Source organism: Marmota monax, unplaced genomic scaffold (genome assembly GCF_021218885.2).
Source record: "Marmota monax isolate L192 unplaced genomic scaffold, Marmota_monax_Labrador192_F-V1.1 WCK01_AAM20220418_F8-fsc00141, whole genome shotgun sequence".
NCBI lineage: Eukaryota > Metazoa > Chordata > Mammalia > Rodentia > Sciuridae > Marmota > Marmota monax.
In genome coordinates this window covers 1,007,677-1,021,636 of record NW_026692981.1, presented here as the reverse complement: position 1 = coordinate 1,021,636, position 13,960 = coordinate 1,007,677, and the positions used below count along the sequence as shown (strand labels likewise).

At 40.9% G+C, this 13,960-nt stretch overlaps 5 protein-coding genes across 5 annotated transcripts; 1 reads left to right on the top strand and 4 right to left on the bottom strand.

Moving 5' to 3' along the window:
• Window positions 1-571: 571 nt before the first annotated feature.
• Window positions 572-2,136, bottom strand: LOC124097887 (histone H4). The gene has a single exon (XM_058582003.1). It carries the CDS (start codon window positions 2,093-2,095, stop codon window positions 1,784-1,786), a length of 312 nt encoding a protein of 103 aa, XP_058437986.1. The 5' UTR covers window positions 2,096-2,136; the 3' UTR covers window positions 572-1,783.
• A 2,242-nt stretch (window positions 2,137-4,378) lies between these two features.
• LOC124097859 (histone H3) lies at window positions 4,379-8,123 on the bottom strand. Its single transcript, XM_046452438.1, has one exon. It carries the CDS (start codon window positions 8,121-8,123, stop codon window positions 7,713-7,715), a length of 411 nt encoding a protein of 136 aa, XP_046308394.1. The 3' UTR covers window positions 4,379-7,712.
• A 940-nt stretch (window positions 8,124-9,063) lies between these two features.
• LOC124097862 (histone H2A type 1-B) lies at window positions 9,064-9,680 on the bottom strand. The gene has a single exon (XM_046452441.2). It carries the CDS (start codon window positions 9,454-9,456, stop codon window positions 9,064-9,066), a length of 393 nt encoding a protein of 130 aa, XP_046308397.1. The 5' UTR covers window positions 9,457-9,680.
• Window positions 9,681-10,028: 348 nt separating this feature from the next.
• LOC124097878 (histone H2B type 1-C/E/F/G/I) lies at window positions 10,029-10,712 on the bottom strand. Its single transcript, XM_046452456.2, has one exon. The coding sequence runs from the start codon at window positions 10,659-10,661 to the stop codon at window positions 10,281-10,283; it is 381 nt and encodes a 126-aa protein (XP_046308412.1). The 5' UTR covers window positions 10,662-10,712; the 3' UTR covers window positions 10,029-10,280.
• A 237-nt stretch (window positions 10,713-10,949) lies between these two features.
• On the top strand, window positions 10,950-11,839 carry LOC124097866 (histone H2A type 1-B). The gene has a single exon (XM_046452444.2). The coding sequence runs from the start codon at window positions 10,992-10,994 to the stop codon at window positions 11,382-11,384; it is 393 nt and encodes a 130-aa protein (XP_046308400.1). The 5' UTR covers window positions 10,950-10,991; the 3' UTR covers window positions 11,385-11,839.
• Window positions 11,840-13,960: the final 2,121 nt, after the last annotated feature.

Below are 13,960 nucleotides of genomic sequence, written 5' to 3'. Positions count from 1 at the left end.
TTGTTTTGTGATAGCACAACTGGAATTTTAAACACTTTTTAAGTTGCTATGTGGAAAAATGGATTTTATAAAATTTAAAGTAGCAAGAAACTAGAAAAAAATGAGAGGTTATTTCAAATAATCATGGTGAAATTACTAGTAAGATTCAGAAGAAAAGAAATAATTGATGAACTGGCTGATATGGATGAAGAAACAAGTGAGTGAATTTACTGAGCCTTTATTTGTCTTACTCTGTGAAACAGAGTAACTGAGACTGAGTAACTGATAATGAACAGAAAGCTATTTCTCTCAGGTCTACAGGCTAGGCATTAAAATCTGGCCGAGGGCCATCTGCTGCTATATCATCTCAAGGCAGACGACAGGGCAAAAGAGAAAGGGGCTTAACTCAACCTAAAAGGTCTCCTAAATTATGGACTCAGGAACAACAGTGGCTAGCAAATTACTACAGACCACAAAGATAAAAAACACCAGTACATATCTTTATGGTTCAAATGCCAACTTCTTTTTCTGCATGCCTCTCAAATGTCATGAGAAATGAAAACAGTTATAGAATAACAATGATAACCAAACATTATGTTTATCATGACCCATGCACTGGTCAAAAGGCTCCACAAATAATTTTATTCAGTATCAAGCCTATAAGACAAATAGTATTCTTATTCATACATAGGTAAAAGGCTCAGAGAGGTCAAGTAACCTGAACAAAGACACATTAAGAGCACTTTTCAGGACTGTTTCCCAAACATCAAAGGGTATTGAGACTGTTTCCTGTAAACATATGATTATGCTTAATCACAGACTACTAAATATTAATGTCTTATTAAATACATTTATTAAAATAATAAATAGAAGAAAAATCAATGGGCCTCATGATAAAATGCATTTTAAAGTCTTCTTTCATAATAAGACTAAAAATAATATTGTGAGACTCAGTCTCTCAGGTCTCTGAGAATTTAATTCTTTCAGAATGGATAATCATGCATTCTGAAATATAACACTATTAAAGAGTTGATCTAACTACTCAAGAATATGTAGAGCTTCCATACTCAGAGAAGAAATGATGACAAAATAAACACTCTTATTCAAGGTGTTCTCCAATATTATGTCTCCCCTTATCTGTCTATCCTTAAATTTTGAGTCTCCAGATCTCAGGCCCTAACATCCTAGAAGGCAGGTTGTTGTCAGGAAATCCATGGTGCTCTGGGACGCCCTTGGGACCCTAAAAAGATAAAAGCTCATGAAATGTGTATGTCCCTACATATATTCTTAAGCACATTCTTTTCGGCAGTTTTTGATTCATATATTAAGAAATACTGTTGGGGGCTGGGGATATAGCTGAGTTGGTAGAGTGCTTGTCACAAATCCTCAGGTTCAATCCCCAGAACAACAAAAGAGCTACTGTTCTAAGGGGCGACAGTAACCAGATTATACCAGTTTATACAATCTCATTTATCTGTAGCACGAAACAGGGCCTCAATACACTTCCTACAATGTGACACAAGATCCCCCCAAAAAGCTCTTGCGACCTACATAGTAGTAGTGCAAGATTTCTTAAAGGTTCCCTCCGAAAATACTTGATGATTGCAGACTATTCCCGACAGTCTGTACCCAAAAACACCTAGTTGTTGGAAACACTGTAACCACGGTACAAAACCCTTCCGCTGGCATAACCAGAATGTGCTACAATAATAATGTAATGCAACCCTTTCGAGTGAAAGGATGGGTGGCCCTGAAAAGGGCCTTTGTAGAGAAAGGAAAGCGACTGCAAGGACAATACCACGGCTCAGCCGCCGAAGCCGTAGAGGGTGCGGCCCTGGCGCTTGAGCGCGTAGACCACGTCCATGGCCGTGACCGTCTTGCGCTTGGCGTGCTCCGTGTAGGTGACGGCGTCGCGGATCACGTTCTCCAGGAACACCTTGAGCACGCCGCGGGTCTCCTCGTAGATGAGCCCGGAGATGCGCTTGACGCCGCCACGGCGGGCCAGGCGGCGGATGGCGGGCTTGGTGATGCCCTGGATGTTGTCGCGCAGCACCTTGCGGTGGCGCTTGGCGCCGCCTTTGCCCAGGCCCTTTCCGCCCTTGCCACGGCCAGACATGCTGAAAGGAGAATTGGGTTCTCAGCACAATAAGCTCCTCTAGCCGCCAGAAGGCTTTTATAATAACCTAGCGGACCTGTTTGAAAACCACAAGAGCAGGGGCGGGAACTCCAGTCGGTACCCGCCCTTCTGCATATTTGTCTCTGGCTCACAGGAACCGGCCCGGAGACCCTGAGGCAACCTAGAACCGAGAAGTGCAATTTAAATGTGTGTGTATACACTCACATATTTTCTACAAACCTTGACACTTGCCCAACAATATGAAATAATACACGCTGTTATTCCTTATGAGATGCTTTAAATACAAATTGAATCAATTCACTTCTTTATTGTTTAACCTTCTTAAATGATTTTTACTGACTTATGGAGTCTAGAAACCTAAGCAGGGCTCTTTAGCATGCAGGCCTACTGGAAAAATAAAACTATGTGATGGCTACTGAATTACAGGATCAGGAGTGGAAAATAGAGAAAAATAATTCCATGTTTATTTTTACTATCCTCCAGTTACACTTTAGCATTTTCTTCACCTGAGAACAATAGAATTGACAGGATATGTGCTACTAATCACATCACATTCCAGCTGTCCATATCCTAAAATAGCATTTGAACCCATTACACCCGCACTAGTAAAACTTGAACATATGGGCTGATTAGGTTTAAATATGTTAAAATTGCACTACCTTGGTGATCACTTCCTTTGTAATTCCATGTATAATCCTCTGAAACTTTATATAACATTCCAGGAAGGGACCCAAAAGGCTCATCCGGCATGAATATAAATCCATGACACAACAATGAGTTAAGAATTCCTCATCTAGAGGCTCCTCAAAGAGTGAAATGAAAGGACCTGGGCTTCGTAAATGTTCAGAAAAGAGCACTAAATTCTATGAATGATTGAATACAAATTACAAATTAGAATAATCCGATGGAAATATATAAGTGGAAATGGCAATGACAACTTCATTAATGAAAGAAAAAATATTATTTTCCTTTCCTCCAATCTTAGAAAGTTTTCGTGTAAAAATAGCTTAAGTATTTCTTTACAATTGAAATGAAGAAAAAATGTTGTAGGAATTAAAGCTGGTTTCCATTTTTTTCCTTTTAAGGATAGGGGATGCACTGGGGATTGAGCCCAAGGCTTGGCACATGTTTTCTAGGCAAATCCTAATCCACAAAAAAAAAAAAAAAATTTTGAGACAGAGTTTGACTAAATTGCCCACACAGGCCTGGAATTTGCGATCTTGTCTCAGCCACCCAAGTAGCTGGGATTACAGTTGGGATGCTCAGACAGGAGTATGGGAATAAATTTAAAGGTGGAGATTGTTGAAAGAAAAGAAGTGCAAGTTCTGTGAGTGGCAGAAGGACTTTCCCCAACCACATTAATTATTTAAGACAAGCAACAAGAGAGCACCAAATCTGTCCAGGCAGATCTGATCACAACTGCTTGCCCCAAAGTAAAGGATACGCTCATTTAAAGACATTTATATATGGATAGATCTGCTCAGGGGTAGACATAACAATTTTAGGCAGATTTTTTTTTTTTTTACTTTTTTTTTTTAGATGTTAATGGACCTTTATTTTTTACATTTATTTATATGTGGTGCTGAGAATTGATCCAGGGCCTCACACATGCTACCCAAGTGCTCTACAGCTGAGGAACAACCTACACTAGGCACATTTTTGATCTTGTGGAAATTGGCATAAACTCCATGAGAGATTTCGATATAGCTTAAGAATAGTTAATCTCTTACTAAAAATGAATAAGATTTCAGCCTTTGAATTCCTTGTTACTCTAAATATGGGATAGACACCTTGCTATGTAAATCCAGGCAATAAATAATTCTTGCTAACTTTCTTTTTATTCCCCATGTTCAATCTATGTTCTGCATGACCTAAAGGGATCACTGAGCCAGAGACCCTGACAGTTTGCAATTTACAATACAGGCATATCTCCCAAGTCATAGGCCAAATAACCTCTGGATGTGATGACATGCACCTCTAACACTTGTTCAGAATTTTCTCAACATCTAAAGGAGATTATCTAAAGCTGCACCCTCAGCTATTGAGGATATGAGAAGTTGTTATTCTACTGTGCAATATAAGGTATATGTGATTTTGTCCCAAGTGTATAGTTCTTTTGTCCTTCCTTACATCTATGTAAATCTGTTAATGTTTACTCAGTAATAAATGCTGGGTTTTCTCTCTTCTATTTGGTACAAAGGTATCCATTCATTACCAGAATTATTTTATTTCTTCAAAATGTGAAGGGAATAAAGAGCCTCATAGAGTCACATTTCTTTATTTTACGTTAAATAGTTATATGGTTATTGAACAAGAATTATATATCTGGATTAATATTGGATTAAAACCCTTAGGAAAACAGACAGTATGGGCTATTTCAGAGTTTAATGTTAGATAGAAACTGGAATAACTACTTCGTTCATAATTGCTATTTATCTTCAATGATGTTAAGGCCCCAACGGGTGAGGCTTTTATTCAATGCAAAAGAAATAGCAAGAATCAAGTTCTCCTATGTCAGCAGTACTGCCCAGACTAACTGGTGCAGGAACAAGCATTTGGGAAATAATCATGATGGCAGAAGAAGCAACAGAAGGAGGTTCACGACACTCGTGGCTCCAGACTCTGTATATGGAAAACCCTTTCCTATCAATAATTGTATGATAGATGGATAAAACCAAATCCATACTTTGGATGTTTACAATCTCCTAGGAGGAAATTAAAATGAACAAGTATACACATAATATGAAATAGATTATAATGGCCATTAAAGTGATCAGTACAGGAATTTAAACTGGAAAGATTAAATCCCAAGGGATGGAAAATAACATATATAAAAATGTCAAAGTACATTCTTAGATTAGTTTAAAATATAATTTAAGCTGGGGAGAGAAAAAGGGGGAAAAATGGAAAAAAAAAGATACAGTGAAACATTAGAGGTTATGATCAATATCATGTAACTCATAAGAGTAAAATCGACACTCAAATACACATCAGTGTTTTTATACATTCCATGACAGTTGTAAATTACAGTGCAGAATGGTGATTCAATGCCATGATAAAAGACTTTGAATGCCTCATAAAAGAGAAATTCTTAAATCCTAAAACTACAGGAAAATGGGGCATAAAAATTTGAAGTGTTTTGTTTTCATTGCAATAAACAAAATGAATTAAAGTCCATAAAGATGGCAGTTCATAACCAACAAAGATACTTTGAAAATAGCCAATGCAGCTGCAAAATAAGAGAGCCGGAACCACAACCATGAGGAGGAAGATAAAAGATGAATTTATGAAGAATCCTTCAAACGTGCTAATAGGCTTCACATGGTGACAAAGGAAGGGGAAGAAGTGAGAAACTGAAGTGCAAACTAGTTAAAAAAAAAGGCATTGTTAGTAGGTCTTTTAGGGATGCGAATTATAATGTTACTTAGATAGAGTTGGTAATTTGGGGGGACTGCCGTGTACCCAAAAGTCAACAATGATAAGGAAAAAGGACAGGACTGCAGGACTAGCCTTCTGCAGTGTCCACACAAAACTTACAGATGAATTTAAGGAAGGTAAGAAAGGCACTCCATTGGACAATTCCTGCTAACTGAAGAAAAAACTCTTCCTAGGTGATGCAGCAGAAAATCAACTGTCATGAGTTAAATCCCTTTACATTGGAAAAACATAAGCTCCGTAGTATGTGAATAAATGCTCAAAGTAAAGTGACTTATACTAAACTGCTTTCTCATCTCAAACATTTAGATTATTTTGAATTTTTTTTTTTTGACATTTATTTTTTTCCTAGTCCAAGTTAGGTGTGCTACATGATGTATTCACACATTTGTTGCTTTAGATGGGATCAAGAAAAGGACAAGATGAAACCCTCAGCTTCTTTGGACTTTGTACCCAGCGCTTTGTGTGTGTGTGTGTGTGTGTGTGTATTTTTTTTTTCTTTTTTTTTTCCAGATGAACTCAGGGGCACTGAACCACTGAACCACATCCCAGTGTTTTACTTAGAGATAGGGACCCACTGAGTTGCTTCACACCCCACAGTTGTGGAGGTTGGCTTGAAATTGCAAACCTCCTGCCTCAGTGTTCCCAGCCCCTGGGATTTCATGCTAGCACCACCATGCCCAGCTGCACCCAGCATTTTTCTACTTCACAGTCATAATGAAATACAGAGTGTACATGCATCGAAATAAACATAATGTGTGTGAGGGGGGCATATCTTATAAGAAGTGAATGAAATAAAATTAAAACACATTCTGAAGACAGTCCTATACTCAATATGAAGAAGCTAAGTGGTACCACCTTCCCTCAACATTTGCATAAGTTGTAAATGTAGTACTTGACTATAAAGAATGTTTTTAAACTTGTGTGGGTGTGGGTGTGGGTGTGTGAATGCTGACACATTCCTTCATCTTATTCCTGAATACCTTTTCAAAGTCCCTCTTCCACATCTAAAACATAACAGACCTAATCTGCAGAGGGTCATAAACATTTTACTGATTTCCCCAAGCACAGCCAGTTCAAAGAATTATTTTTTAATTCATGAAAGAGTTCCTGTTTATAATTTCCACTGAATCGCCCTGAAATAAACTATGGTTTCAATTATTTCAGGAAGATTACTGACTATTCCATTTCCTTAAAGAACTGAACATTTGAACTCCCAAAATTAATCTTCCCTGAAAAACCACTATGATGCTTGTTGAGAGAGAGAGAGAGAGAGAGAGAGAGAGAGAGAGAGAGAGAGAGAGAGACTGTTCTAATGAACTGTTGTTCCAAACATCTGCTACTGTTGTTCTTGTGGAGAAACCCCAAAACATCCTGTTACTGCCTCTAAATTGTAAGATTTCCTGGATAAATCTGAATAAAAATCAAGCAATTGAATTTATGAAATGCCAAGAAGATATCATCAAACTGAAACTGCAAACACAAATCTTATATTTTAAGCAAAGATGTTCTCTTCAACCTGATAATATGAAGGGATGTTTTGACAAAAGCATAGGCCTATGATTTTCAAAAATTGACAAATAGAATATACGACTGGGGTCCTGGATCAGTATTAGGCTGGCATAGAATGACCAAGATCCTGCATTGAACTCCTAGCACTGACAATGGAACGCAAAAAAAGTAAACACATATAAATTATAAAACCCAAACTGATCTCAGTGAATGGTAATATAAAATTAAAGATTCCTTAGGGGGAATAGTCATTCAGTTTCCCTCCCTGAATTTCAACAAGCACATTTCTGGAAAGAGCTAAAACTCTTTAACCTGAGAAGCTGCGAGTGACATGGGAACCAATCAGCTTAAAGACATTCTACGCACTACCCTGTTGCAGGCCAATCCTCTTTTAAGTTTGGGTTGTGTTCACATACACAATCTTAAAATAATATCCTAACAGTCGCATAAAGAAAACATGAGGATAACTTAATAAAAACTTAGAAAAAAACACAATAAGGGAGATTCATTTAACTAATTACCATGGATTACAAATAGACACGGGGACGATTCCAGATGAACTTCAACAGCGATAAACAGCTCTTCAACGGAAAAGGTGGGTGGCTCTGAAAAGAGCCTTTGGGTTCAGCTTAGTACTGTTTCTAAGAGTTTACGCCCTCTCCCCGCGGATGCGGCGGGCCAGCTGGATGTCCTTGGGCATGATGGTGACGCGCTTGGCGTGGATGGCGCACAGGTTGGTGTCCTCGAACAGCCCCACCAGGTAGGCCTCGCTGGCCTCCTGCAGCGCCATGACGGCCGAGCTCTGGAAGCGCAGGTCGGTCTTGAAGTCCTGCGCGATCTCGCGCACCAGGCGCTGGAAGGGCAGCTTGCGGATCAGCAGCTCGGTGGACTTCTGGTAGCGGCGGATCTCGCGCAGCGCCACGGTGCCGGGCCGGTAGCGGTGAGGCTTCTTGACGCCGCCGGTGGCCGGGGCGCTCTTGCGAGCGGCCTTGGTGGCCAGCTGCTTGCGTGGGGCCTTGCCGCCGGTAGACTTACGGGCCGTTTGCTTTGTACGGGCCATTACAATCGAAAAGAAACTGTACTTAATGGAAAACTGAATGCTTACGACTTGCTACCTGTGTATATATAAAGAGAGGCACCTTCTGATTGGGCCACGCAGTCGTTACCTTGCAGCTAGCAGCAAAGGTATTGGTGGCGACATCCACTTCCTGATCACATGAACACTCTAAGGGTTTAACCATATATTAACATCTTCCTGACTCTCCCTAATTGTTTTCAACTCTTGCTCGCCTGTACTATCCTGAGAGCCTTTCAGATGCTTTCTCTGCTCTCTGCATTGAGATGACATGTTGCTTGCTGAACAAAATTCTTCAATTTTAAATTTGGCGCCAGAAATCCATTTTATCAACTTTTGAAAAGGGCACACTAAAATGTGATCAGGCAATTCTCATTCTCCTGCAAAAATTATATTTACATAAAAATCCTAATGTTGATTTAAACTTCCAGGTTTCTAAAATGCATCATGATCTTTTAGTATGAAATTCTCAAAACACCATTAACACTACCGTATGTTTACTACTTTAATACCACCCACGGGAACTACTATGGAAAATAATCCTGCTATTACCAATTTGATTGAACAGCCTTAGGCAACATTTTAAGTCACAGAAGGAAAGCATGGGATGCTATTACAACAAAGCAGCATTTAACCTGTGGCTTTATTGCTGTCACGAAATAAACTTCCAAATGCAAGTCTAACCACTAAGGTTGCCACTTGAATTTCCGCTAAGATCGAATTGCCTAACATGCAAACATGTAGCAGTCTTAAATTTACACTTCTCAGATACCCACGCGTACCATGCTCAAAGTGATTACTTTGACAGACACATTCACGATAACGTTTTTCAGGTAAGTGGAAGCCCTTTGAATGATTATGTAAGTGGCTCTTAAAAGAGCCTTTGGTTATGCATGACTGGACATCAAAAATTCCAGCTTTCCATTTACTTGCCCTTAGCCTTATGGTGGCTCTCGGTCTTCTTGGGCAGCAGCACCGCCTGAATGTTGGGCAGGACGCCGCCCTGAGCGATGGTCACACGGCCCAGCAGCTTGTTGAGCTCCTCGTCGTTGCGGATGGCCAGCTGCAGGTGGCGAGGGATGATACGCGTCTTCTTGTTGTCGCGGGCAGCGTTGCCAGCCAGCTCCAAGATCTCGGCGGTCAGATACTCCAGTACAGCGGCCAGGTAGACAGGAGCGCCGGCCCCAACTCGCTCAGAGTAGTTGCCTTTGCGTAGAAGTCGATGCACACGACCCACGGGGAACTGAAGACCTGCTCGGGAAGAGCGAGTCTTGGCCTTGGCCCGCGCCTTGCCGCCCTGTTTGCCACGTCCGGACATGTTAAAGCTACTCAAGATGCTGCTTCACCAAAAAAGAAAAACCTTCTTTAAGTTCTGGGGCTACTGAGAATCTCTTATACATGTAAACCGGATTGTAAGCTCCGCTCGGTGATTGGTTAAATTAATGTGTACGATTTAGACCAATTGGAAAGATGATATACAATCCCTTAATTTGCATAGGACCAAAGTACTCCTGAAAATTATCCAATCAAAGCATAAACTGTACAGACGTATTGGCATAGAACAGTCCATACTCATGCATCGCATGAGACTCATTTATATATATATATATATATATATATATCTTTTGCCATGCCTGAGCCAGCAAAGTCCGCTCCTGCCCCAAAAAAGGGTTCTAAAAAGGCGGTGACCAAGGCGCAGAAGAGGGACGGCAAGAAGCACAAGCTACTCCTACGTGTACAAGGTGCTCAAGCAGGTGCTCCCAGACACCGGCATCTCGTCTAAGGCCATGGGCATCATGAACTACAACAAGCGCTCGACCATCACCCCAAAGGGTCTTTTTCTACTCTGGTATCCAAAGGGTTAACTTTTGGTAACATTTCTTGGCTATCATGTGGATTCTTGAAATTTAATGAAAAGGTTGTTAATGTGTTTCAGTTGCATTTGCATAATTTCCTGGCAATTCCTGGACAAAGTAACTTGCAAAGATTGACAAGTCTGGGTCAAACTGGATCAGAGTTGTTCTCCAATCTGAAACCATCTCATTTCACAGCATGTATCGGAGTGCAAATACATCTACAACTCTTCCTGTGAAGACATGTGGCTCTGAAAAGAGCCTTTGGTTTGTTGGAAGTACAAACTGCTCACTTGGAGCTGGTGTACTTAGTGACCGCCTTGGTGCCCTCCGACACGGCGTGCTTGGCCAGCTCCCCGGGCAGCAGCAGGCGCACGGCCGTCTGGATCTCCCGGGACGTGATGGTCGAGCGCTTGTTGTAGTGCGCCAGGCGCGAGGCCTCGCCCGCGATGCGCTCGAAGATGTCGTTCACGAACGAGTTCATGATGCCCATGGCCTTGGACGAGATGCCGGTGTCGGGGTGCACCTGCTTGAGCACCTTGTACACGTACACCGAGTAGCTCTCCTTGCGGCTGCGCTTGCGCTTCTTGCCGTCCTTCTTCTGCGCCTTGGTCACCGCCTTCTTGGAGCCCTTCTTCGGAGCAGGAGCGGACTTTGCAGGCTCAGGCATTTCGCTGGGAATTACACGCAACAAGAAAGGAAAAAGAAACACAGAGATGGAGTCTGTTTGGGGCCTCTTCTTTTATAGGGCTTGTATGCAAATAAGGGATTGAAAAACTTTTAGATGTGATTTGAAAATCTAGTGATGACGGAACATATGCAAATTTGATTGCATCATAGTTCCTTTCTTATTGGGTGAATAGCAAATGAAAATTTTAACCAATCCAAATTCGCCATTTCCAATTCTACCTACCACTATAAGTGGCTTCTTGTAGCTTCACTTACACCATTTCATTTTTGCTTTTCCTCAGATTGTTTGTTGGTTGTGTCCCGAACCAGAATGTCTGGACGCGGAAAACAGGGCGGCAAGGCGCGGGCCAAGGCCAAGACTCGCTCTTCCCGAGCCGGTCTTCAGTTTCCAGTGGGTCGTGTGCATCGGCTGCTACGAAAAGGCAACTACTCGGAGCGGGTGGGCGCCGGTGCGCCGGTCTACCTGGCCGCTGTGCTCGAGTACCTGACGGCCGAGATCCTGGAGCTGGCGGGCAACGCGGCCCGCGACAACAAGAAGACGCGCATCATCCCTCGTCACCTGCAGCTGGCCATCCGCAACGATGAGGAGCTCAACAAGCTGTTGGGCCGTGTGACCATCGCTCAGGGCGGCGTCCTGCCCAACATCCAGGCGGTGTTGCTGCCCAAGAAGACCGAGAGCCACCATAAGGCCAAGGGAAAGTGAGAAGCCTAGAATTTTTGCAGTACTTCTTATTCTCCGAAATCAAAGGCTCTTTTCAGAGCCACCCACTAATTCTTTTAAAAGTGCTGGAATACGTTAAGCCTAAATGTTTAGGCTTCATTTTTCATTTTACTGTATTTCTGGAGCTACAATTAATAGATCCCAACACTAGAGGAAAGTGCTCGTTTTTGACTCTGCAACAGTGCATTGTGTTTAATTATATTTTATGATTCAAACACTAAAAGTAGGAGGGAAAACTCGGTTCCTGGTACCCCAATTCCTATAGAGAAGTGTCATGCATTATTGTTAGAAAAGAATTATTAAAAATAAGAACGAGAACAAAGAGAAAAGCTACCCAATCACTTTGCAGGGCGGGTTTTTTGAATTACCAAGAAGGCGCCAAGTCCCTAGGCTGCCTACATCATAGGTTTTATCCAGGACACAATGTGCATGGTATCCCATCCAAGAGGGCCCTTTCATACCAAGAACATCTAGTGTGCTTGCTGCATCTGATGTCAGAATAATTCAAATATACTATTTCCCCAGAACTGAAAAAAAAGGTTCATCAGAGGGATCATTCCGTTTTCACAATGAAAACTGTTGTAACACTTTTGCCTGTTTTTTTTTTTTTTTTTTTTTTTTTTGGGGGGGGGGACAGAATGCATGAAGTTTTACGAATTTAAATGATAAGTATACACATGGGTTTTCTAGCTGGACCCCTGTTTGTGAGTTAACAATGTGATGGTGTGCAATGTATTTAGGAAATCCTTTTTTTTTTTTTTTGGAAGATTTGCTTTCAAACTAGACAGCTGGATTTGTAGCTGAAGGCTCAGTCATTTGTGGAGTGGTTTCTATTCTAAGTGGTAATTTTTAAAAGTGGTTGAAGCCAGAATTAGGCAGTCAGTACAGATAGGTAAATCGAGTCAGGTTGGATCTAGGAGCCTTCCCCTAGGAGCCTTCTGAGCCTTCCCCTTTCAGCACACCTGTTTCCCACCTTTTGGCCATCCCACCAAGCATTCCCGGAGGTAGTCACCTACACGGGAAGGAGAGAGATAAGCGGAAGAGAGCAGAAGAAAGGAATCCTAGGACATATAAAAAGGGCAGAACGCCTGGCTTCTTTTCCCTTCCAAGAGAAGTCTAAGTCACTCCTTCTTAAATATACCTGGGTTTATATGCTTGCCTCAGTGTGCTTCTCTAATGTTCACACTTCAACAGGTGAGGAAGCAGAACTCATCACCAATAACCAGTGATATCAAGATTGCTATTGCTGACAAGAAGGCATTCCACCTGACATCTGTATATACAATGCAAAATGTGTGTGTGTGTGTGTGTGTGTGTAACATGTGCGATAACCATAATCACTGTGGTCAAAATCCGTGAAAATCAGATGAAAGGAATTCTTGATAGTCCTAGAAACATCGGCATATGCCACAGAAACCTAAAAATCAAGTACTTGCTTTTTTTCATAATCAAAAAAAAAAAATGGTCTCTTATACCATTACCATATGACAGTTATCAAAGTATAAAATTCACAATAATAAACCAAGTCTCAAATATATAATGAATGTAATAAATGTGGTTTTTGTTGTTGTTGTTTTCTTTTTTGGAGGGGCTATATATGAGATGTTTTTCTACTGCAAAGATATGTGTGCTCTGTAATGGGCAAAAATCATTACAATCATCAATATCCTACAAGTTTATAATTAAAAACACAGAAACAGTGCCCTAATAAAGAGCCAAATGGATGCACATTCCCCAAGCTTTTAAAAGCTTGGGCAGGCCTTTTAGACTATGTGCTCATATGATAGTGAAAGGAAATATAATCCATCCTTTCTCTCAATCCATAGTTTGATTGTTTCTAAAAAGGGTTCAGAACTATTCTCCATAGATCAGAGTCCATACATTCATGTATTTAATGAGCCACTCCTGCTGAAGAAACTGATTTATGGCTTCACTTTAATCTTCTCATCATGTTGTTATCAATGATGTCTTGAGATGACCTTCAGAACAAGTGTTCACTTATGGAAAGAATGTGAAAGGATCAGTACAGATTCTAGCACCTCTTTACCTTCAGTTAATACATATGACACCTCTTAAATTTTTGTTTTTTGAAGGAGGGAGATGGATAAAGCTGAGGATCAAACCCTGCAGAGCCTCTTACATCCTAGGCAAGTAAGTGCTCTACCACCAAGCCACATTCCCAGCCCCATGTCTACTATTTTAGAAGAGCTTACTCTTACTAGAAATAAAAACAAATAAAATGGAAAAATTGCAAGATATATTTCTGTGGATTCTCATGGTATAGCTCCTTGATATCCTTCCTATACTCATTTATCACATAGCACAATATTTCATTTGTCATTCTTTCTGGACTCCAAAGAAATCAACCTGGCTTTCTTATCTCATTCTTAGCTTCAAAAGGCTTTCAGGAATAGTAAAAAGCTTCAGACTTTCTTTTTGTTTTCAAATAGTTTTTTTTTTTTTGGTTTGTTTGTTGGGGGGGGGGGCGGTTGTTTTTTTTTTTTTTTTTTTTTTTTTTTTTTATAAAATGACTTTGTGCTTCCCCAATGACTACTACT

Coding starts and splice junctions, on each gene's coding strand:
- LOC124097859 (XM_046452438.1), bottom strand. CDS start 8,123: ATGGCCCGTACAAAGCAAACGGCCCGTAAGTCTACCGGCGGCAAGGCC.
- LOC124097866 (XM_046452444.2), top strand. CDS start 10,992: ATGTCTGGACGCGGAAAACAGGGCGGCAAGGCGCGGGCCAAGGCCAAG.
- LOC124097878 (XM_046452456.2), bottom strand. CDS start 10,661: ATGCCTGAGCCTGCAAAGTCCGCTCCTGCTCCGAAGAAGGGCTCCAAG.
- LOC124097887 (XM_058582003.1), bottom strand. CDS start 2,095: ATGTCTGGCCGTGGCAAGGGCGGAAAGGGCCTGGGCAAAGGCGGCGCC.
- LOC124097862 (XM_046452441.2), bottom strand. CDS start 9,456: ATGTCCGGACGTGGCAAACAGGGCGGCAAGGCGCGGGCCAAGGCCAAG.